This window comes from Grammomys surdaster, unplaced genomic scaffold (assembly GCF_004785775.1).
Source record: "Grammomys surdaster isolate TR1022 unplaced genomic scaffold, NIH_TR_1.0 126158, whole genome shotgun sequence".
Classification (NCBI taxonomy): Eukaryota; Metazoa; Chordata; class Mammalia; order Rodentia; family Muridae; genus Grammomys; species Grammomys surdaster.
The window spans coordinates 8,850,438-8,874,055 of record NW_021620966.1 but is presented as its reverse complement, the minus strand read 5'-3'; the positions used below and the strand labels follow the sequence as shown (position 1 = coordinate 8,874,055).

Here is a 23,618-nt window from a genome sequence, read left to right as displayed (position 1 = left end):
ATGAGATTATGTCAATATGTCATCCACTTTCCTCTCCGTCTTTCCCACAAAGTAAGTTATCAGTGAACAAGTGTACTGTCATAGTTAGTGTTTGCTTATTGACAGCTCAGCTAAAATCCTTTGCAGCTCACTAGCAGGCCTTTGATACACACAGCCTTTCTGTTCTTTGAGATTCCAGGGCACATCCCTGGCAATAACTTTGCTTTCGCCCTTGTGGACAATGGAAAATGCTTCGGGTAGTTCACACAATAAAAGGCAGGATTTTAGTAAAGTGGCTGTCTTTGTAGAAAGTGGCACAGGCAGGTAGTCTCTGAAAGCTACTCTTCCACAGATACCTGCTATCAGTCCCAGCTTTCATTCATGGACCTTGTCAAACTCCAAGTAGTAATTTCATTCTCTGTGAGGTTTCCAATTGTGAAAGTATGAGAAGGTATTACATTAGCACAATATTGGTAGATTTTCATAATATTTTTGAATTTCATGTGATTTTTATTTCTAGTACAATAATTTATAGAATATTCTATACCCTTGTTACATTTCCAAATTGCCCTCACTAAATTCACCTATATTTAATTACTTGATTAAATTTAAAAAATAATTTTGTAAATCTAATATGACTGTATGCTCATACTTCCATCAGACAGTTGGGCAAAAATGACTCTGAATTGCAAACATTTGGATCAGGAATTGAAAAGATGTTTTAAAATAACTTAACTAATTCTCTACAGATGGTCCATCCTTCAAAACAACGGCAGGACCCAGCAGACAGATTTTACAAGGTATGACAAGAAGTTGTGGGGTTCTTGATTTCATGAAGCTGACTTCATGGTTCTCGGTTGCCTGGAGTTCTCCTTTAAGAAAAATTAGTACATGGTAATAATATTGTGTTACCATTCCTAGTAAATGCACACACACACATGCACTCACTCACACACACATGCACTCACTCACTCACAAATGCACTCACTCACACACACATGTGCACTCACACACACACATACACTCACTCAACATGCACTCACACACACATGCACTCACTCACACATGCACTCACACACACATGCGCACTCACACATACACACACATGCACTCACTCACACACACATGTGCACTCACACACACATGCACTCTCACACACATGCGGACTCACACACATGCACTCACTCACACACACATGCGCAGGTTCAGTATATTAGCGGTATTTCGTCACTTGGCTGTTTTCTCAGATCTAATTTTAAAAATATAAGAAATTGAAAAACTCTTCTAAAGGTAAGTCCTAGGCCTGGCTCCAGTGACTCCAGGTGGTGTGTTTGCTTCCCTAGTTTTTCCAAGAATAACATTCAGAATGTTCTTAAATTGTAGGAAAATTTAGAGCTAAGAGTGAAATCCAGTGAAAGCACCAATTATTGATACCTAAACAGACGCTTAGTGTTACACAAGGGACATCAGTTAGAGAAAACCGGTCTGTATGAACTCTGGTACTTTCCTTTAGGTTGTAAACCATTCTTTCTGAGTTTCCCCTGGACTGTATTGTCAAGGCTTATAGGTTCTCATCTCCCTGCTGCTGGCTTTTTTAAACCGACTTTGGTCTGGTTTTCTCAGTGGCTTCAGATCCAGCCTCTCCTGCATGTGTTTTTCTCTATTACTTCTAGGTTGAGTTCTTGCTTTTTGTGCTTCTTCATTACTGAAAAGATTATTATACTGAAGGCTTAGGCTGCCTTCTGTCACCAGTTTTCCATTTGCAAAATATATGGCATTGCTTTTAAAAAGAGTCTTTGTACATTTTTGATGCAGCCGTATCAAGTGCTATCATTGACTTTGATAGTAATTTATATTTAGTTATGAAAAATCATCATAAATGGCAGGAATAAAAGCTTGATGTAGCCTTTTATTATCTTTTGTGCAAACTATTATGAAAACAATTTCATATTTCTGAAATATACGAGTTTGTTAGTCTCAGGAAGGCCTGGAGGAAGCTGAGGGCAAATGTTACTGTCTGATATAAAAGCTGTCCTACCCAAGAGCTCTACCAACACTCACACATGAGCCCCTTGAGCAGGGGCAGTTTTCAATTGTCTGCACATCTTCAGTTAGTGTGCCAGATTTTACATGTGTTACACCATTGGTGTATTACACATGTTGTAGGGTTTCATTGGTATGTGAGTTAAACATACTTTATATATTTCTTTAGTGAATTTCTTCATGAATAGTTACTATAAAATAGTAATTCTGAAAAAAAAATAGTAATTCTGTATGCTAATAAAACCCACTTTCTGGCTAGGATTACATGTAGGCAGGGACTTTCCAGCGTCAGGAAAATGAAGAACAAATTATTCCCCTCTCCCCTTTTTCATTTTTCAGAAATATTTTTATTTCTGTTCCTACCAAACACTGATTGGAGAATATAAAAGCTTAAAACTGTGTTATTACATTTAAGAGTTTGTAATGTAGGGATTTTCAATTGTATTGATCTAAATCCATCTTTTTCATCTTTTAGTTTTTGAAACTAAAGTGGTTTTGATACATATGTATTTTATTCTTTGGTATTTAAAGTACCGTAGAGAAGCTGGTTATTTGGAAGCATTTACCAGTAGAAATATACATATCATTTTTATCTTCCCAAACAATAACATTGTTATAGAACAACTCCAGGCTCCTGAGGTACCTGGACAAGGGTATATAGCCAAGCCCGACAGCCTGAGTTCAGTCTTTAGGCTCCACACAGTGGAAGGAGTGAACCAAGGCCCACAAGTTGTCCCACGTCCTCTGCACATGTGCTGCCGTCTGCACATACATTTACACACACATCCACATGCAAATGTAAAACATTCTGCCGAGTGGTCTGCACAGATTGAAAAGGAATAGAAGGTGAAAGGCCTGAGTGTTGATGCTGCAGCCTGCTGTGAATTACACAGTGGCAGCTGAACTGTCTTTTCCCAGCAAACGTTAAGATTTAAAGTGACAGTAGTGTTCAAACTTTAAGCTGCTACAAAGTTTCCTTCAGTTTTAGTTGGCACACATTTACCTTTTATTGTTCAGGGAATGTGACATGAATTTCTAAGCTGCTCGCATGTCTGCTGTCTTAACCAGTTCCATGTAGAGCAGTTGTCGTGCTGAAGACCAATGTCTATGGTTTTTCTTTGTTTTTGTTTTTATTGATATTTATAGCCTGTTTTGTTGTGTGATAAATTTTATTCATTAAAGATGTACATGTTGAGTGAGTTACTGTCTTAGGTAGTTTCAAAAAGAATTGCATATATAATTTATTTCTTGAGATTCTTATGGTTTTCGAGGCAAATGTCACTTATTAATCTTAACAGTGTTTGAGTTCTTAAGCAATGAACCAGTGTCCTACTGAGTACTGAAATTCAAAGGTTCAACATGTATTTTTCTCATTGTAGTCAGGTAACTGCCTTTTTGCTTGGTGAATTTGAGCAAAGTAACGAATTTAGGTAGTGGAATGTTTTGGATAATTAATGTCAGGTTAAGCAGAGTTAGGGTCCATATAAAATTTTCATCCTAAAGCAATATTTTTAATCACCAGCAGAGGGCTCTATGTGTACATGTATTCACAATTAAAATGCTCTCTTAGCTGTTTTTTAATTTATTTTTGTTAAAAAAAAACCTGATTCCCTTTTCTTACCAGAACAAATTTTTAACCTTTTTAGAAAGTAAAGGTGAATGTTCATAAACGTCATTTAAAGTTAATTTTCTCTACTCCTTCACTTTTATTGTTTTATTAAGTTCAAGAATAATCTACCAGTTAGATGTTTAAACATGTCAGTATGAAAACAGTTATGTCAGTTCATAAATACTCTCCTACACAGTTACTAAGTAGTCAGTACTCCTCCTCACTGATTTTTTTCTTTGATATGTATGAAAATTTGGGTATAGGAGTATAGTCCTAAAGTTCCTACTTTACTGTTCTAACCTCTCCTTTGCTTGCTTTCTAGGTGTATTTTTACACATTCTCGCAGATACACTTGGGAGTATTGGTGTAATTGCCTCTGCCATCATGATGCAAAATTTTGGGTTGATGATAGCAGATCCTATCTGTTCGATTCTTATAGCCATTCTTATAGTTGTAAGGTAAGTGGTCCAGACTGCTACTCTCTGGTACTAAGTGAGAGGGAGGCAACAACAGAACTAATGGCTGGAGACCTTCAGTGCAGATTATCATGAGGGTTTCCCTTTGCTCTTTAAAACAATTCCTATCCAGGTTCTCTTTACATCTCACACTTTTGTGCATTTCCCATTGATACTTTGCCTGGAGTTTTAACATTTCTTTTTGATTTTTGACATTTAAGTCATTGATCATAATTCAGATCTCAAACCATACACTCTATCTGTAGAATAAGATCTTGGCAACGTAAACTGCATTAACTAGAATATTATAGCTTATATCTAGATCTGACAGTGTCAATCGCTAGTGTCCGCGTTGCCCCTGCCAGACCCATCTTGAACTCTGCTGTTTCATTGTTCTTTTCTTTTGGAGCTAGTACCTTATGAAGACTGTGTCGGGACGTCCATCTGCAGTGAGTGCTTGCTGCAGTGCGCTGTGTAGTTAATATTATTATCATCTACAATCCTTTGTCCTAAAACACCCTTTATTGTTGGCTTCAGTTTTATTTTAAAAACTAGAGTTATGTTCATTTATCTTGCTACATTTGATTATTTTAAAATTTGCATAATGCGTCTTAGAGTATTATCATTCTCCGTATCTCTGCTGTCTGTAGAAGCTTTTGTAGTGAGATGAACGCTGATGAGAAGTAAGATCGTAAGACTTTCTAACTCAGTGTTGACTAGGATAGATGGAATAGATTGCCATGGAGTTGCAGTGCTAAAGTTAGAAGTGGTTGCTTTTCAGTTTCTGCCCTAAAAATAGACATGTATTTTAAATATGCAGATTATTCTGTAACTATTTGCACAAGGAACCAGGTGGTGTTTGGAAGCCTCTCTAAAGGTCACGATGCCATCTCCTCATTTGGAGGTCTTACCACACTCCCTTTAACTAGCTTGGATGTGACCATCTCCTGACAGACTTGCTCACTTCTGTGACTACCTGTCTTGCTGTGGGTGTTTTTTTTCTTTTTTTTAAGATTTATTTATTTTATGTATCTGAGTACACCATTGCTGTCTTCAGACACACCAGAAGAGGGCATTGGATTCCATTACAGATGGTTGTGAGCCACCATGTAGTTGATGGGAATTGAACTCAGGACCTGAGGAAGAGCAGTCAGTGCTCTTAACCATTGAGCCATCTCTATAGCCCCCATTGAATGGCACTTTGTTGTGTTGTGTATTATAGTCTTAGGTGTTCCTAATGGTTCTTTAAGAGTATGATCCTAGTATTCCCTTTGCTCTGTCTCCGCTTGTTGTCACCAGAATTCTGCCCTGCTGTTGTGGTTTGGTGTGATAGCCTCTTTGTCCTCTCTGTCTTCTTCTAGACTTGTCATGTGGCAGTGACATTTCTTTGATGTGGATTATGTGATATACTGTAGTTATCCTTCTCTGACTCTTTTTCTCAGAATAAAATTCAAAATCCTTAATGAGACTTCCTGATATTGTTAATTCCGTTACCTCCCCCTCCCTCCCTCTCCCCTGCCCACCTCCAATCTCTGTCTTCTACAGTGGGTCATTTCTTTTCAGTTTCCTAAATATGCTATGAGCCCCTGCATTCCCGTCCATGTCTCCTCTCTCAACTCTTCCTGCACCCTTTCTCTCAGCCCTATAGACATGTGTACCCCAACTCTACATCCTTCCCATCCTAGTAGCACCCCTTCAGGGAACATTTCCTGACTTGCCCTCTAAGCTGTGTGGCGTTCTTCCCGGTACCACCTTTTACCAAAGCCCCTTCCAAAGTGTTTAGCCCTCTGTCCAGCGCCCGCTTTTGTGTCTCTGTAGCTCTGTGGGGCAAATCGGTGTCCTGCTATTGTAAAGTGACTGTATGGTTCTCCTGACAAAGGAATTGGCACACGTCAGATTTGAGTTGGAAGAACTTAGGCTTTTTCACCCTAAAGAGTTATATTTTCTACTTCCAACCTGGATTTTTTTTCTTTTTATCTTCTTATTTGTTATAAAAACAAAAAATAAATAATAGATGAATTCATATGCACACAATGAGCTTATCTTGCCATGATGTCTGATATATTTTTAAAACAATCTTTATATACCATCTTCAACAAGTAGCTTCTTTTATTGGCCCTGAGGTCCCTACTATTTTGATTTTTATCTTACCATATGGGATACAATGAAATCACTAAGTTAGACACTCTAATATTATTTATATTGTGCAGAGCTAAGGTAGGATTTGATGCTGGTCACTGAGATGTTAGCTGAGACTGAATGATAAGGGAAGGGTGCAGACCTAACTCCCTATTAGTCACGGAAAGCTTTGTAGCATAAGGACCAGTTCAAACGAAAACAAACAAACAAACAAATCCCAACTGTCCTAAAGGGGGCCAGCATGGCCAAAGCACAGGGAGGAGGAGAAGAGTGGTTTGAGATGAAGTTGAGGAAAGACACCAGGGAAAATTATAGGACTTGGAGGTCGGATTTAATTTCAAGTGCAGTGGGAAATCATAGAGTGACCCTTGCTCTCTATATTTTGTTTGTGGTGCTGGGGACCAAGCCAAAGCCTAGGCATGCTTGCCAGGCACCCGCCACCCATCTGTATCCTCCTACCCTAATTTGTATTTTTAAAATTTATTTTACTTTATGTGCGTGAGTGTTTTACCTACCCGTATGTTTGTGCACTATGTTTTACCTGCATGTGTGCCTGGTGCCTTGTTAAGGTCTAAAGAGCTCGTCAGATGGACTGAAACTGGAATTTTAAGATAGTGTGAGCCACCAGGTGGGTGCTGGGAACTGAGCAACAAGTGCTTTTGACCACAAAGCCATCTTTCCAGCCTCCTGATTTGATTTTTTTAAAAAATAGTTTTTAACTGGGCATGGTGGCACCTTTAATCACAGCACTTGGGAGGCAGAGGCAAGCAGATCTCTGTGAGTTTGAGGTCAGCTTGGTTTACATAGCAAGTTCTAAGCTACACAGAGCTATATAGTGAGATCCTGACTCTAATACATAAGTTAATTGAGTAAAAATTTTTAAAAAAGGAAGAAAGATAAAAAGAAAGAAGCTATTTAACCCAGGTTACAAGGGGCACAAGTATAAACAAGTAGAACATCTGAAAGATTCCATAACGGACCAGGGAGAGGCTATAGTAGCTAGGTCCAATCAAGCAATGGAGAGACCTGAAAAAAAATAAAAACAAAAAAACAGAAAATGGGGTAGAACTTAAGAGCTTTGCTCATGGCTATGGATGTGTGGGTCAGGGCTGAGTGAACGGGAACCATGGCAATGCCTATAGCTCTTTCCTGGGATGGATGGAGTTGTCACTGGGAAGACTGGAACAGGAGTGGTGCTTTCCCTCCCTTTTGAAGGCTATAGATGAATAGCTGTGTTCTGCTCAGTGTTGGTCTGAGATGCTACGTTATGCACTCATGTGCAGGCTCCCAGTAGGAGGGGGGTGTGTAGATCCAGGATTGCTGTCACCACTCAGCTAACACAGAGCTGTGTAAAGTCACAGTCTAGCGGTCAGCTGGCAGCAGTGCCACCACACCACTCCATCCTTCTCCTTGGAAGTGTCCCATAGTCTGTGGCTCTTTCCTTCTGAAACTGGCTTAGCAGCAGTCCCATTTGAGTACAGTGCTTCGAGCAGCCCAAGTCAGTCATCATAAGTATAATTCCTTCTAGTTTTATGTCCTACCGTTCAATTTCCAAAAATTTTTAGTTTCCATATACTTATCATATTGAGAAATGGAGGCTTCCTGATGATAATACAATTTAGTTACTGAAGTGTATGATGTGGCTATTAAAATCTTACCTCTTTGAGACAGTGAGTTACTACGGTGTATCTTAAAGTCATTCAGCAAATGCTGTGGTACCTACTCAGCTGAGCAGTTGATCACATAGCAAATCCCTTTCCCCACTGGGGAGTCATTAAAGCAAGTGGGTATACAAGGAGATACTAGGACAAGCACAGTGCAGTGCAGCAAGACGGGAGAGACGTGAACATAGAGGCCTTCCAAAGAAAGTGCTTGCAACAGAAAGGACTAAGCAACACATCAAATGCTCTCTCTCAGATGATTGGTCACTTACAGCAGACACTGGGGAGGGTGGTGAGAAGGAAAACTTGATCAGAGAGCATCAAGAAACAGTCGGGAGCCGGGCGGTGGTGGCACACTCCTTTATTCCCAGCACTTGGGAGGCAGAGGCAGGCGGATTTCTAAGTCCGAGAGTTCGAGGCTAGCCTGGTCTACAGAGTGAGCTCCAGGACAGCCAGGGCTACACAGAGAAACCCTGTCTCGAAAAACCAAAAAAAAAAAAAAAGAGAGAGAGACAGTCGGGAAGGGGCAGAGCCATGGCAGCCCCCCTTCAGAGCCTTTCACTGTAAAGTGGAAAGCATGATTGCCGGGCAGCACCCAAGACCCACTTTGAGGTTTGTGGTCATGAACTTAGTATAAAAACAACTAGTATGGGTGTATGTTTCCTCTCGTCTTATTTAGCTGCTTGGTAAATGTTATAGAATGATACAAAGAATTGGGTTTACTAGATGGGCGGTTTTGCCAGATGAGTGCTACTGTGACGAGTCAAGGTAGGGGATTATAAGAGAGAGGGATTAACTGAATGAGCCCCTGCCTAGCAGTTGTTAACCAGCACAAATTATACTCTGTGATTTTGTGTGTGTGTGTGTGTGTGTGTGTGTGTGTGTGTGTGTGCGCGCACGCGCGCGCACAGATGCTTACATGCAGGTATGGCAGTCATACACATAAGACAAAAATAGATGTGACATGTTTACAATCGAGATCTAAGGTCTGAGTTAAAATCAGTGAGGTGAAGAAGAGCATTGTATAGAGACCAAAGGATGGGTGGTCTGCATGGATACCTTAACCTAAGAGTAAAGAGGGAAAGCAGTAGAGGTGTCAGGTCAGAAAAGGCAAGGTGCTCATCTCTTCAGTGACCGAAGGGTAATGACCAAGGGTGTGCCTCTGGTACTCAAACAGTTGGGGAGTATGTGTGCAGTGGGGGTATGTGGGGTGAGCAGAGAGCTAAGAGTAGAAAGAATAAGCAGGGAGCCCCCCTTCTTCCAAAAGCTAACCTGAGAAATCTTACAGTTTGTCTAAAACACCAACTTCCCTGTAAAACCTGTGCTTGTATAAGGAACACCATGTTCAGGAGTAGAGGCATAGAGGGAGCTCCATTCCACCCACATAGGTTCTGCTATAATATTGAGCCTGTAGATTCTGGGCATGGTGGCAGGCACCTACGATCCTAGCACCTGGGAGGCCGAGGGAGCAGACTTCAAGTTTGAGGCCAGCCTGGGTTATACAGCAAGAAAAACGAAGAGTATTTTTCTTTCCAATCTTGACATGTTCTCTGTGCCATATTGTCCAGCTAAAGTATATTTGGGAAACCTGCTCTGTCCTTTCTCATCTCGACAGACTCAGTTCTTATCCCTTTGACAAGGAAGGTCATTTCCTACAGTTCGTTTTCTACTAACATTTCCTGGCCCAAGCAATGGGGAGTGAGAATTTCTGGGTAAAACTGGTTTGCACTGTGGTGACTTTTGTTTCTCTGTGAGGAGCTGGAGTGGAAGCTACAGGGAGAGAATGATTTTAGTTTGTGGAAATGGATCTTGGGTGCAGTTTACAGTACTTTGCTCCCTTCTCTTCCCATGAGTAAAGCTGGCATTGAAAGGAAAGAGAAAGCTGAGGAAGTTGGTTCTGTCATCACAAGCGCTAAATGATTCCATTGACTTAGTGTGATTGTGTTCACCTCGTGACTAAAAGGGAGCCCTATGCTTGATGAGGGTCCACAGCAGGACACAGCACTGTGTGTCCTGTGACAGTGTGCTTCTGAAGCCTGCTAGACTTTTAATTATTATTATCAGTTATCTAAAGCTTTCCAGTCATCATCCTTACTGTTTTGTACTTACTAAAAACAAAAAACTTAGCCATGTAGATGTACAAATAAAAGCTTTGTAGACAAAAGAATGTCCTCCTGCTTTGTATACGACATTTTTAAATAATACATTTATTTCTTACCATATTAAGGGAAAATACTCATTTTCAAGGCAGATTTAGAGGTTTCAGTAATGACGAGCACTGGTCGTAATTACAGGTCAGAGCTAGAAGGGCTGTGCATGACAACAAGTGTGGCAGGTGACATTCTCTAAAGCAGCTGATCAGTTGTTGTTTATACATGCATGGTTTGACCAGGATGCCAGTTTTGGCAAACTGTAATGGATCCCAATTACTTGTGCTTTATAATAAACAAAAAAGCACACGTAGGAAGCTACTCAATCTTCATATAGTCACATTAGAGAGATTGTAGGCATTTTATCTTTTTCAGAAATGTTTTTAGGCGTTCCCTAACAATTTCCGTTGTGGTTTGCCTTTCAAGTGGCTACATTTACTATTCTTTGAGCAATGTGAAGCAGAAGAAAACAGTCTCTCAGAATTTTATCTGTTGCTTGTGTAAGTTTTCATTTTGTGAAACTGAACAAATTGGACACTGTTATAGGAGTGACAGTTTTAAGCCTGACTGGTCAGTCTAACACTGTTTTCCAACAGGCTTTCTGGGGAAAGTCTGAGTACATAAGGTGCCTGTTTACAGGTACTTAGCATTTCTCACCTGTGCGTCGAGAAAGTGCTGGGTCTGTGTTATTCTTGGGGAGCTAAGTGGCCCTCACTCTGGTCAAGTGTGTGTTTAGTGGTTCAGATCCTGAATTAAGAGTTGTTAGCAGAGAGAGTCTCTACAAATATTGAAAAAAACCAGTAGCATTGACTCAGGAATGCTGAAAAGAAAGAGTCTATTATGTAATGGTATCACGTAACAAACATGCAATGGTTTTACTGAATCACCTTTTTTTACATTCTGAGGACAGAACACTAATTCAGTTTTTGCCTTTGTCTATAAACCATAATGAGTGTAGTTAGGAATTTATTACTTCAACAAACTCCATTCTTACCCACTTTTCCCTTACATATGTGCATGCACATGTGGTGCAGACACACACACACACACACACACGCACACACGCACGCACACACGCACACACGCACGCACACACGCACATGCGCACATGCGCACGCACGAGTGAGGGAGACAGAGACAGATCATACATACCCCTCAATTGTTAGTGTATGTAAGTGTATAGTATGAATTAGCTACTTGAGGACAAGGCTGTGTCCTGGACAGGAAGGAGAGATCAGGGTTTTGGTTAAGACGATTGTAGTACAGGGGTGAGTTCTGTTTTCATTTGACGCTCACTGAGTTTCCCTTAAAGAACATTGGTAGCTTAGATGCCATTGTTTACCATCAGACGTTAACGCTGTGCGCGTGTGACAAGTCCACCTACAGCCTACTCCCTTTGCGATTTTTCCTGGGGAGAAATGGTGGTTTTTTTTCCAAACAGCTGATTAATACCTTAAGACGAGCAGTTTGTAGGTTCAGAGTCACTTTAACTCCTCTTCAAGTGCTTGTTCTTTGCTGAGGGAAACACTGGGCCACAGTGTAAAATGATTCAGATCGAAGAGAAACAGACGAATTCTGTGAGGAGCAGTCTTCCCATGTCGGGCTTCTCAGTAATCCATTTCCCTTTCAGCATCAGACACATCGTGTTGTTTTCCTCTGTCCTAAACACATGGATAGAGCTGCACACTCACACACCCATGCTCACATATACCTTGCAAACAAAAAGTATACATGCTCTGGACCAGACTTGTCACCCAGAGAAAGGTCCATGTGGTAAAGGCTTCATCTTGATTAGAGTACATTTGGGAGATGATGGGTCCTATTGAGGGTCCTCAGATCACTGGGGGCGTGTCCCTGAAGGAAGTAGTGAGACTCTGGCCCTTCTCCTGTGTTTGCTCCTTGGCTTTCTATGAAGTAAGTGGATTTGCACTGCCATCCCTAGTCTGCCAAGAAGCCTTGCCATGGGCCTGAAAACAATGACTGCCTGTGGCAGCTGTGAACCAAAATAAGCCTTTTCTCTTTATAGTTTGATTATCTCGGTGTATTTGTTATAAGTAATGAAAAGTTGACTCACATATCAAGGTAAGTATTGATCTGCTGATTTTATTAAGTAGACATTTCAGAAAGTTTTTAAACCTATGAGTACCTTACTGATGCTTCCAGAATAAATCTCTTAGGATCAAAATGCTGTTATCGGGCCCTTGCCTGGGCTCTGGTTGTTTTCCACCGTAGTTCTTGTGCATAACTCCACACTTTAGCTTGTTGCTTGTGGGAAATGCACTTGGTTGCCTTCATTGCACCTTTAGTCATAGTATCCTAATCTGTGATTCACTTCTTCCTGTTTCCTGTCAGTCCTGAAGATTCTCGAAAGCCTGGACTTATGAAGCTTTCCCTATTCCTAACTTACACCTCTGAATTTATCATCCCCGTTTTCTAAAACAGTGGTGCTATATGTAGCAGGGCGTCAGTAGATAGACGCACGAGTACAGTAGGACTCTCATCCTCAGCCTGACACTGGTGTACTTTGTTCCCAGTAGTTCTTTGATTCTGGAGACCTAGGCTGAGCACTGGGAGGCTTGAGTTAGGGTTCTGCTCTGTCATCCATAAATGTGAATTTTGTTGTTGTTGCTGCTGCTGCTTTGTAAGTTTCATGATTATGTGATTAAATGCCTTTTCATGGATTGTCGACACAGGATATACTTCCAGCATGCTATGAGCCAAGGCTAATAGTGGAAAATAGGAATTGGCATACTGTAGATTGCTTTAAGAAGTAAAGTGAGTTTTCAGAACCAGAGGGCAAAGATTACTAAATAACAAACAAATCTGACATTACAGTTTAAATGAAGGCAGCCAAGGCTGTTTAGATTTGACCTGCAGAGATGAGAGAAGTGAGTCTGCGTTAGAAACTGTATTAAAACCTTTCAAGCTCTGGGTGTAAATAACATTGCAAGAAGTAGAGTTTTACTGTTATTTTAACAGGAGTCTCACTCTTCCCTCAAGAGTGATGCATTCTTTATCAGGATCTGGCAGCTAAAGGAGGGGAAGTTGTTAATGAAATATAAATATATATACATATATCCAAATCCAGACAACCCTAATGTAGGATTCCTCATGTCTGACCACTGTTCATTCTTAAGAGTCATTATAGAGAAAGCATGAGCCTGTATCTTACTTTTGTCATTTTTATTAAAGGCTTATTAAGATGCCACTATTTCATACTTTCCCTTTTTCCTATCCCAAAGATTTGAAGTCCTGGCATAGTTCTCTACAGTATTATTTGGGATAAGTGTACAGGCTGAAGACTTAAGCATGAACTAGGAAGGGAGCTGTGGGGAATGGCTAACTACACGGATTGTCACAGGCTGGACAGTTACCTCACAGTTTCCATGATCAGTATTCTGTGCATAGCCCAGCTGCCTTCTCTGCTCAGGCCTCACAAAGCTGTAACTAATGTGTTGGCTGGGGCTACAGCCTTCTCTGTGGCTCAGGGTCATCTTGCAAGCTTATGTGGTTGTCAGCAGAAATCCTGAACTTGCAGCTGTTGAGCTAATAGTGGCTTACTTCTTCAAAATCAGCAGGGAGCAGCTGACCTCAACCAACACTTTAGTCCCTCTCTGAAGGACTTGGCTCTGATCAAGTCAGCTATATCCAGAGTTTTTTCCTTGATGAACTAAAAATCAACTTATTTGAACCTTAAAATACATCTTAAATTCACTTTGCCTTAGTTGTATTCTGTTACGTTGAAGCGAGCCATGGGTTTTCCACACACTTGAGAGTGGGGGATTGTATATCTGAGTGATTCACTGAGGGTCATTTTAAGGTATATGACTCATACCTTTTCTTTCTGTTTTCTGAATGTCTAGCCTCATACTTAGACAAGAGCTCGGGTTCACCAGTGTAGACGGGTGGTTGGTGAATAGCTGACTAGGTGAAAGAGCTTTAGAAAAACGCAGGTACCAAGCACTTCCTTGGGGTCTCGGCATGCTTTCAGTCTTCCACTGAGTGTTCCTGTGCAGGGTGTGGATTGTCTCCAGCTGTTTTCTTGTTATGCAGTAGTGCAATTCTGGTTCCTTAAAATAAATCAATGGAATGGCATCATTCTTCAGTGTTTGTCAAAGCCACCAGAAATCACCACCAGTTTGGCAAATCCATCCCTGGAGGCCTCAGATTTGTAGTTTGTGAAATGATTTTCAAGCTACAGGAGTTATGAATTATCTGATATTTATTTGGTTTATTATATTTATTAATAAATTTATTATATTTATTGTTAGATTTATTATATTTAGAACATTCAGTGCTGTTTTCAAAAAGTATTCTGGAAATCATGAACAATTTGTGTTGATTCTAAAAATGCAAAGATAATTCAGTATTACAGAATTTACACATGTTCTTCGTCATATTAAACAATGGAGAGAGAACTGTGAGAGCATTGCCAGAGATGCCAAAGAGACATCTGGACAGATGCAGTGGCCCGCCCGCCCGCGCTACCTCCCCTCCCTTCCGTCCGTCTCTGGAGAAGAGTTAGTAAACATTGATTGTAAGGTAGGTAAGGGAAAACAAGCATAAACTGTAGTCTCAGTGACGCGCCTGAGAAAGCATATTAACTTAGGGTTCAGATCAGTGAGTCCAGAAGCAGATGCCTGTTCTGTAGAAATGCAGCATCCTAGATCAGGGGTAAAAGATCCCTTTTAGTTAATGGCATGGCCATGTGGAAAAAGATACACTTGGACTTGTACCTTATATTCCAGACTTGGAGAAACTGCCAATGGCTTTGAGCCAGAAAAGTAAGATGTAAAAGCCTGTTGGCACTAGAAGAAGCTATGACTGAGTGACGTAGCTACATGAGAGTACTAGTGATGACTGGGGCTCACACCTAGAAGGAAATGGTGGGTGAGGTGAGTCATTGGGGGATGGCGAACAAGATGGCTCAGCTGGTAAAGGCGCTTCCCCCCAAGCCTGAGGACCTAAATTTCATTCTGGGACCTCCATGGTGAAAGAAGAAAAGCAACCCTCATAAGTTGTCCTGTGACCACCATGCACACTTTGGGATACCTGTGCAACCACACACATGCACACAGAATAAATAAATTATATGTAATAAAATTAATGAATAAGAATTTGGCATAGGAAAAAGCATAAAAGTAAATTCAAAAGGCACGATCAACTTGTATCAATATGACTGGCATAGAGACAGCCTCTAAGAATAAAAAGTAAAGTAGAAGCCAGGTAGCTCAGTGGTAGAGTACTTGCCTCATAAATATGAGGCCCTGGGTTTAGTCTCCAGTATGCCAGAAAAAAATCGTAAAAGACTAACACAATGGAAAAATAGGCAGAAATATAAGTTTATTTAGTTCACAGAAAAGATATGCTACAAATAATGTGTGCATACATATTCATGTGTATAATGTTCATGTGAGTTTGGATGCATGTATACATGTATGTGCAAGGCTAGTTGGCAACCCTGTTTTTTCTTAGACACATGTCTGGATAGGCTAAACCAACTGGCCAGGAGGCTTCAGAAATGTACCTGTCTCTGCCTGCTTGGCTTTGGAACTGCAGATATGCACCACCACATCTGCCTTTTATTGTGTGGGACCTTGGAATTGAAATCAAGTCTCAGGCTTGCCCTATAGACAGTGACCTATCTCCTCAGCTTACAAATGACTTATAAAAGACAAAGACAGATTCAAACGGCAATAAGACAGCATATCTTACTGATCAGGATAAATTTCCAATCTTGTAGTAATGATATGGGCAGAATAGGCCTTTTAATATACTGATGATAGGAATAAGAATTATCTCTGTAAAGAGAAATGTTAAGATACTGCCATTTGTGAACAACCAATTCTCTGTCTAGAGACATAACCCAGAGATAAATTGGCAAAAACATAAAAAGATATATTCATAAAATTATTCTTGTGGCTGTTTGTTTCTAAGCAAAATATTGGAAATAGCACAGCTATTTGTCAGTAAGGAAAGTATGTTCAGGGGAGTTCTAAAAAAGAACATAGATGGTGTCTGGTGATGTGATATGGTTTCCCAGATACAGTCTTCTGAGAACAAGATAGTCACTAAAAAGCACTATTTCCACGAGAGAGACAATGTGTAGCATACATTCTATAAGCGCTCTGTGGTCATCTATGTAAAAAGGAAAATAGGCATATATACATATTTTGTGTAAAAAAAAAAACATTGAAGGAAAAATACAAACCAAGTAAATATAGCTACCCTAGGAAGATAGAAGGGAAGGTATTTGAAGTGAGACTTTACATTTTAACATCATTTCTTTCTGTAAGCTTTTATATTATTCCTGTGCATTTCTGTGATGTGTGAAGTATGTGTGCCACTATGTAAATGTGGAGGTCAGATGAAAACTCTGAAAACAGTTTTTATGTTGGTATCAGAAATCAGACTCACTTCGCCAGGCTTGCAAGCAAATGCCTTTACCTTCTGAGGGTCTTGGTGGCTCCTTGATGTCCCTTTGACTAGAGAATCAATAGTTTTAGCCTTTGAAAATAAACACAATTTAAAAGGTAGCAGGCATGTCTGCATGGTCTTCATTTACTTGCTGTAAGAAGAAAAGGATGACCTTTAGGTCTTCAGTTTTTATGTTTTTGTTATTAATCTATGTGTAGCTCAAGATTATCTGCTGCTAAGTGCAGTCTGCATCAAGGTTCCTTTGTCCTTTTGCTTAATTAGTCCTTTGAGAACATGGTTTCATTTGCACATCCACAACTCTTCAGCATTTCTGGGGAACCAGCATCCAGTGCAGTACACTGGTTAGAAAGCCACTTTGAGATTTTCTATCACACACACTCAGGGTGGTTTCTTATTTTTAGGGAAAGAGTTAAAAATAGATTACTTTGCTTCTTTCTTCATATGAGAGCCTTATTCCTAGCAAGTTTGCAGTCTCTAAAGTCGCACCGAATAGTTGAAGGTCAGAGATCCATTTCTGATCATTTCTCAGGTGTGACCCTCATTGCTGTCACTGCCCACTGCCAGGGTCCTCTTGAGTGTCTTCTACTCTTCAAGTGCCTCTGAGCTGCTTCCTTTCTTTCAGTAGTCCAGGCCTCACACACATTTGAAAGTCATGCCTGTTCTGTAGGGAAAGGTGCCTTGAAAGAACTAGAGGGCTAGAGAGTTGGCTCAGGGGTTAAGAGTACTGACTGCTCTTACAGAGGTCCTGAATTCAATTAATTGCCAGCTACCACATGGTGGCTCACAACCATCTGTAATGTGATCTGATGCCCTCTTCTGGTGTGTCTGAAGGTAGCAACTGTACTCATATACATTAAATAAATAAATAAATAAATAAATAAATCTTTTTTTAAAAAAAGAAAAAAGAAAGAACTAGAAAGCTGTTGGGTTAATGTGTGTCCCGAACCAGTTGAGGTGCTATGCTCACTCCACGCTGGCGCCAGGCAGGGATGTCGGGCTATGTGAAGCTGTGGGACCCTGCTCCAGGAGTAGGGGAGCGCAGTCTGAGGTCCCCAGTGAGGCTCTTGGACCTCCAGCAGCCACTGAGAGCCACAGAAAAGCCAAGAATGAAGTGGGGGCCATGGGCTGGATTGGCCTGTGGCCTAAGGGGAGAGGGGAAGAAAAGCTCTGGCTGTGTCCCCTGGGAATGTGAGTTCTTGGTCTCAAAGGCTTGCTTGGCTGCTTGGGTTGGTGGTAGCTGAGGCTGGGAATGCAGAGAGGTCTTCTGTAGATTAGCTAAAATCTTCTCCATTCCCCACGGGGATCTCGATAAAAGAGAAACAGTCCATGGTTTTAAGATGTTTATTGTCATGGCAGAAAGTAGATGAGAAACTATACCCCCATTTTCTTAGTGCATGCCTGAGATTAAATACCTTTTGCAGGGAGGAAGGTCTGGGAAGGAATGCTTAGTTGACTATGCCCCTCTGGCCTTTAGGTACCTCATTAATATGGAGATCTGTTTTGATGCTCTGTGGCCAGTAGTCACGCCCCTACCTGTGGAGGGGCTAGTAGGTGCGTTGCCCTATGTGACTGAAGGACACAAATTTATGGAGGTCTGCAGCCTCATGTCAGGAGCCTGAAGTCCAGGAGTGTGGTGAAACGCATGCCGTCCCTTAAGATCACCTGGGGTTTTCTCCAGTTTCTAGCCTGTGTTTGACCAGAGACCAGGCTGCCTTTCACAGTCCTACAGAAAGCCATCTCTATGACTTCATTCCAGGTAGTATCTCAGACCTGTTAAGAGCAGTCCATGTGGGGCCTGCCTCAGTCCTTTCCCATTTATACAGTGACCTTAGCAAACCATTTTGCCTCTCAGTGTCACAATTTTTTTGCCTTTAAAGTGGAAATTATTATAATAACCTTGTAATTTGTCATGTGCTATTCAAGTGGGTTATTATTTATACAGTCTTAAACCTGCCAATGAGGACATTGCTAATGGCCTGCCTACATACAAAAGAAGGCTGTTGGGAAGCTTGACAGCAACTCCTTCAAGATTGACGTTCCCTACTTACTACTGTGGTGTGCTCTTTTTCACGTTAACTGACTCCAGTGAGCTCATCATCATGGAGCGCAAGAGAGGAGCCATTACTTGTTGGCATTGGCCGGTGCCGTCAGGTCTCACTCTTTTCAATGTATTTGCCTCCTGATGTCTAATACGTACAGTTGGAATTTATTCTTACCTCTTCTTGTAAAGCTGTGTGTATTTTGTAGGACCTTTTAGTTCCCTTTGTTGATTGTGCTATCTCTTTGCATGTTTATATTTCCTTTTAATCATATTGATGGTTTGATGACATGATTATTAGTTTCTTATTCATTAAAATGAAGGGCACATTTTATTAAGAGAACAAGTTAGGGTCTGTAGAGATCATCAAATGGAGTTAAGAGCACTTGTTGCTGTTGCAGAGGACTCTGGTTTCGTTCTAGCATCCATATGGTGGCTTACAACCAGGGTATCCGATACCCTCTTAGAACTCTGTGGGCACCAAGCACAATGTGGTGCACATGCATACATACAGGAAAAATACACATTCACATAAAAATAAGGTAATAAGTCTAAAAACCAACTTTTTAAAATAACATAAGTTGAAGTGGGACATTGTAATCTCAGATTTTAGGAGGCTGAGAGACAGGGGCGGGATCCTGTTGAGGGTCATTCCCATCTGCATAAGGATCCCAGGACAGCCTTGGCTACTTGAGACTGTTTCAGATACACAAACAAAACAAAGACAATAAATTATACAGCAAGATCTGAAAGTGTTGAACGTTCCTAAATAGAATTCTTTCTCACCTATATGTAAGCACAGGATAAAATGCCAATTGCCTTTCATCTACTAGAGGTTCTTTTTAAAAAAAAATCACAGAATTGGGGCACTTGACTCTTAGTTTGAAGAATTCAGTGTCATATAAATAAAAGATATCCTGTATTCCAAGTATTCTCCATTACCAACTGAATTTTTTTTATCTTGTGTGTCTGTCTTGCATATATTTATATGTGATGAATGTGTCTATGTGTGTATGATTTATATAAAGGGGCAGGTGAACACATACTGTACATGCATATGGGGGTCAGAGAGCAACCTCCTATGTTGATCTTTGCCTTCCAACTTGTTTGAGGTTGGGTGTCTTTGTTGTTAGCCCCTGCATGTTGCGTACCAGCTGTCCCACAGGCTTCCGGAGACTCTCCTGTCTCTGCCTCCCGTCTTGTGTCAGGTTCACTGGTGTTCCAGACGTGTTCTGTGTGGTTCACTGGTGTTCCAGATGTGTTCGGTGTGGTTTCTGGTGTTCCGTGTGGTTCACTGGTGTTCCAGATGTGTTCGGTGTAGTTTCTGGTGTTCTGTGTGGTTCACTGGTGTTCCAGACGTGTTCGGTGTGGCTTCTGGTGGTAAGTCCTCACACTTGCATGTCATCTGCTGTATACCCTGAACCATCGCCCCAGCCCTCATTGGGCCCTTTAATCGATGATACATTGAATGTGTTATTCAGTGAATATGTTATCTATTCACTATGTAATTAGATACACGTGCTAAGTGTGTCCTGTGTTCAGATCGCTGTGCCAGGGCCTGGGAATAAAGTGAGTGTAACTGGGCTTGGCCCTAGGATACCTAACTGTCAAGAGAAGCTTCAAGCATTTTCAATGATTGAGCTTTGGCCCTCGGTTGTTAACAGCTTCATGCCCAGCTGTAACAAACCACAGTTCTTTTATCCTTTCTGAGTTGGTTTTTCCATCTGTAAAAGGAGAATTAGGGCTCGGTGACCCCCCCAGAGTTGTGCCTTTAATTGAAATGCTATGATCCCAACATTTTCTTAGGGTTACTTTGGGCTGTTGTAGGGGATGAAATCAGAAAATTTTTATGAAATCACTTTAAAGACTATTGAGTGTTATATAAACAAAAAATATTATACTTTACTACTTTGATGTTTTAAGCTGAATATTTTGTTCCAAAGAGCAAACACATGAAGTGTTATAACTATGTCCCAGATACTTAAGGAGGAGGACAGCCTCTTCATGACTGTAGGGGTTCCATAGTGTCTGTTACTGTCTCTTTACTGGATAAGAAACACTCACTATACTGGGCACTGATCTAGATCTCAGGTTCCAGAAGCTTAGTGTAGCTATATATGAACCACATTTCCAGATGGGACCATTTTGAGGGATCTGTTCTCTACTAGATTTATAAAATTCTAGATTAATAGTAATTGTCCATAACCATGGGTTGTTTAAATATCCACTTGCTTAAATGTACCTATTAGAGATCGAGTGTCTTTGTCTTCTTTTGTCCATTAAAAGGTTCTGAGGGGGGCCAGAGAGAGGGCTCATTAGTTAAGAGGACTTGCTGTTCTTGCAGAGGTCCCACACCTGTAACTCTAGTTCTAGGGAATCCAATGCTCTCCCCTCCCCCTCTCCTTCCTTCCCCTCCCCTCTCCTTCCTTCCCCTCCCCTCCCCTCTCCTTCCTTCCCCTCCCCTCTTTTTCCTTCCCCTCCCCTCTCCTTCCTTCCCCTCCCCTCTCCTCCCTTCCCCTCCCTTCTCCTTCCTTCCCTTCCCTCCCCTCCCTTCTGCTTCCCTTCCCTTCTCCTCCCTTCTCCTCCCTTCCTTTTCCCTTCCTCTCTCTCTTTTCCCCTCTCTCCCTTCCTCCCTCTCTGTCTGTCTGTCTGTCTGTCTGTCTGTCTGAGACAGGGGCTCACTATGTAGATCAGGCTGGCCTTGAATTCAGAGATCCACCTGTCTCTGCTTCCCAAGTGCTGAGATCAAAAGTGTGCACTACCAGACTGTTGTGTTTCAGTTATTGTTGGATATTTGTTCTCAGACTTAATTACTTAAACTCGGAAGTTTTAAATTAAATATAATTGTTCTTCACAGGTTTTCATAATGTATATGTGTTTTTAAAAGGCTTAAGGATGTCTATTTTTATTTTTTAAGCATATGAATGTTTGCCTACACTTGGGTGTGTATGTTTCATGTGTTTGCCTGGTACCCAAGGAGGCCCGAAGAGGGCATTAAATGCTCTAGAGTTATCATTAGAGGGTTGTAAACCACTGTTTGGGCGCTAGAAAATGGTGCTGGTCTTCTGCAAGAGTGCCAAATCTTCTTAACCTTGAGCCATCTCTCCAATCCCACTAAATTATTTTTATGTATATGTATCTAAGTGTGTCTGTATGCATATACACATCTGTGTGAGTATCCATGGAGCCCAGAAGCAGGCATCAAATCCCCCAGGAGCTACAACTATAGGCAGTTGTTAGTTAGCAGATGTGGATGCTGGGAACTAAACTTGGTCCTATTCATTCTACATGAGCAGCAAGTGTTCTTAATTGCTCGGCCAACTCACCAACCCCAGTACTTAGTTTACTTTATTTATAGTTACTGCTAATTTATTTAGTGTACTTTTGGAATGTGGTGAAAATCTTTCCCTAAAAGCTGTATCTGAAGTAAAACTTGAATTTTTCATTGCAAATTACATGCAGCAAAGAGTGAATGTTGCTCATTTAACCTGTTAAAAGGCTTTGAAATTAATTTTTTGTTTACTGTATGATTATAGAATTCTGTTCAGCTTTTGAAAAATGAAACCATTACTTTGTATTACTGGTAAAGTCATGCCTAATGAGTCACCATCCCTTTTCATTTATGATAGGAAAATAGAGTTCCATTGTGAAAGCTAGAACTGAGTTAGTCAACCAGAAGCGAGCCTCTAATTGTTTCCAAATGCTTACTTTTACTTTTCCTGTAGGGTTTGGATGTAGCTCTAATTCTTAGCTCAGTCAGGAATTTGCTAAGCTTGTCTTTTCCTCCATATCCTTTCATTGTGGCTAGATAGATCCATGCTAAAATCCGTTTTATGATTCCCCGTTATGATAGTTAATCAGAAAAATATGGGCAGAAACTCCTGAGCTAAACACAATTTTAAACGGTAAAAGCTGACATTGCTATGGACCTTTTTTTTTTTTTAACATCTTATGGACTTTGAAAATGACCTTGGTTCTGAATTGCATCTCCCTCTGTGAGTGAGCAGGTGGTTTCCCCCAGCAGTTGGGTGTCCAACCACAACTCCGACAGCTGACATTCTGACACCATTTCAGGTCATTGTTAGGAAAACCATGCAGCATGCTCGTGTGCTGCGGTGAGGTTTTTATTGTGATGTACTGACCATGCCAGTTTTCTTAGAAGAGCTGAACAGGGAGGTAATGGTTAGCTCTGTAAGTAGGTAAAGCCTTTTCTGAGTCACCCTTACCTTTTCTTCAGAAATGAAGACCTACAGGAGAAAACCAAAAATACTGATTAATTGTAACATAGTCACTCCATTTCTTTGCCAGACTTCTTTATTTTACCCAGCGAGTCTTCATCTGTTTCTTAATAGTGTGTACAGTAGATAGAAACAAGTGTTGCTCTTCAGCTTAGGGGCCAGTATTCTAACTATCAAAGTCATTAATTCCTCTCTAGTTGGCTTTTGTTCCCAGCCTTTTCTAAGGAAGGCCAGGAGCAGCCTGCATTGTTTGGTAGGACGGCCTTCTGTTTGCACTTTCTTCCTTCTGGGACACGTGTTCTCATGGAGATGTCTTTCCCAGTCCTGTGGATTTCACTTACGCAGCCTTTACTGTCTGCGCTAGTGCTTTTCTCTGTTAATAATTTCATGTGTTCTAAAATGGTTAGTAAGTTTTCCTGACCTAACATGAACTCTTCTTAATTATGTTTAGTGGAATTAGCTTTAAAATATGTTCCATAGACATTTATATATTAAACACTGAAATGCTGGGGACAAAAACATAAGTCATAATCCATAAAGTACTTCTCAGTGTGTGTGTTTGTGTGTGTGTGTGTGTGTGTGTGTGTGTGTGTGTGTGTGTGTGTGTATGAATATATATACTGAGAAATACTTCATGGATTATGATTTATGTTTGTATATATGTATGTATACATATATAAACAACTTGATGATTTTGCAATATAATAATTATGTAGATACTATTATTAATTATTTCCCTCTTTTTTGAGCCACTCTTTCTATGCATTCCAAGTTGGCCAGAGCCTTAGAGTGTGGGATTACAGGCATGTGCACCATGCCCCCCACATCATCCATGAGCTTAGAGTGTGGGATTACAGGCATGTGCACC

The 23,618-nt window shown here is 40.8% G+C and overlaps 1 protein-coding gene across 1 annotated transcript in view; it reads left to right on the top strand.

Moving 5' to 3' along the window:
• Slc30a7 (solute carrier family 30 member 7) overlaps nucleotides 1-23,618 on the top strand; it is a 68,101-nt gene that overhangs the window by 28,607 nt on the left and 15,876 nt on the right. The window contains exons 7-8 of the mRNA XM_028757355.1: nucleotides 729-779; nucleotides 3,954-4,089. Of these exons, the coding sequence (XP_028613188.1) occupies nucleotides 729-779; nucleotides 3,954-4,089 (187 nt within the window). The remainder of the gene's footprint in view (nucleotides 1-728; nucleotides 780-3,953; nucleotides 4,090-23,618) is intronic.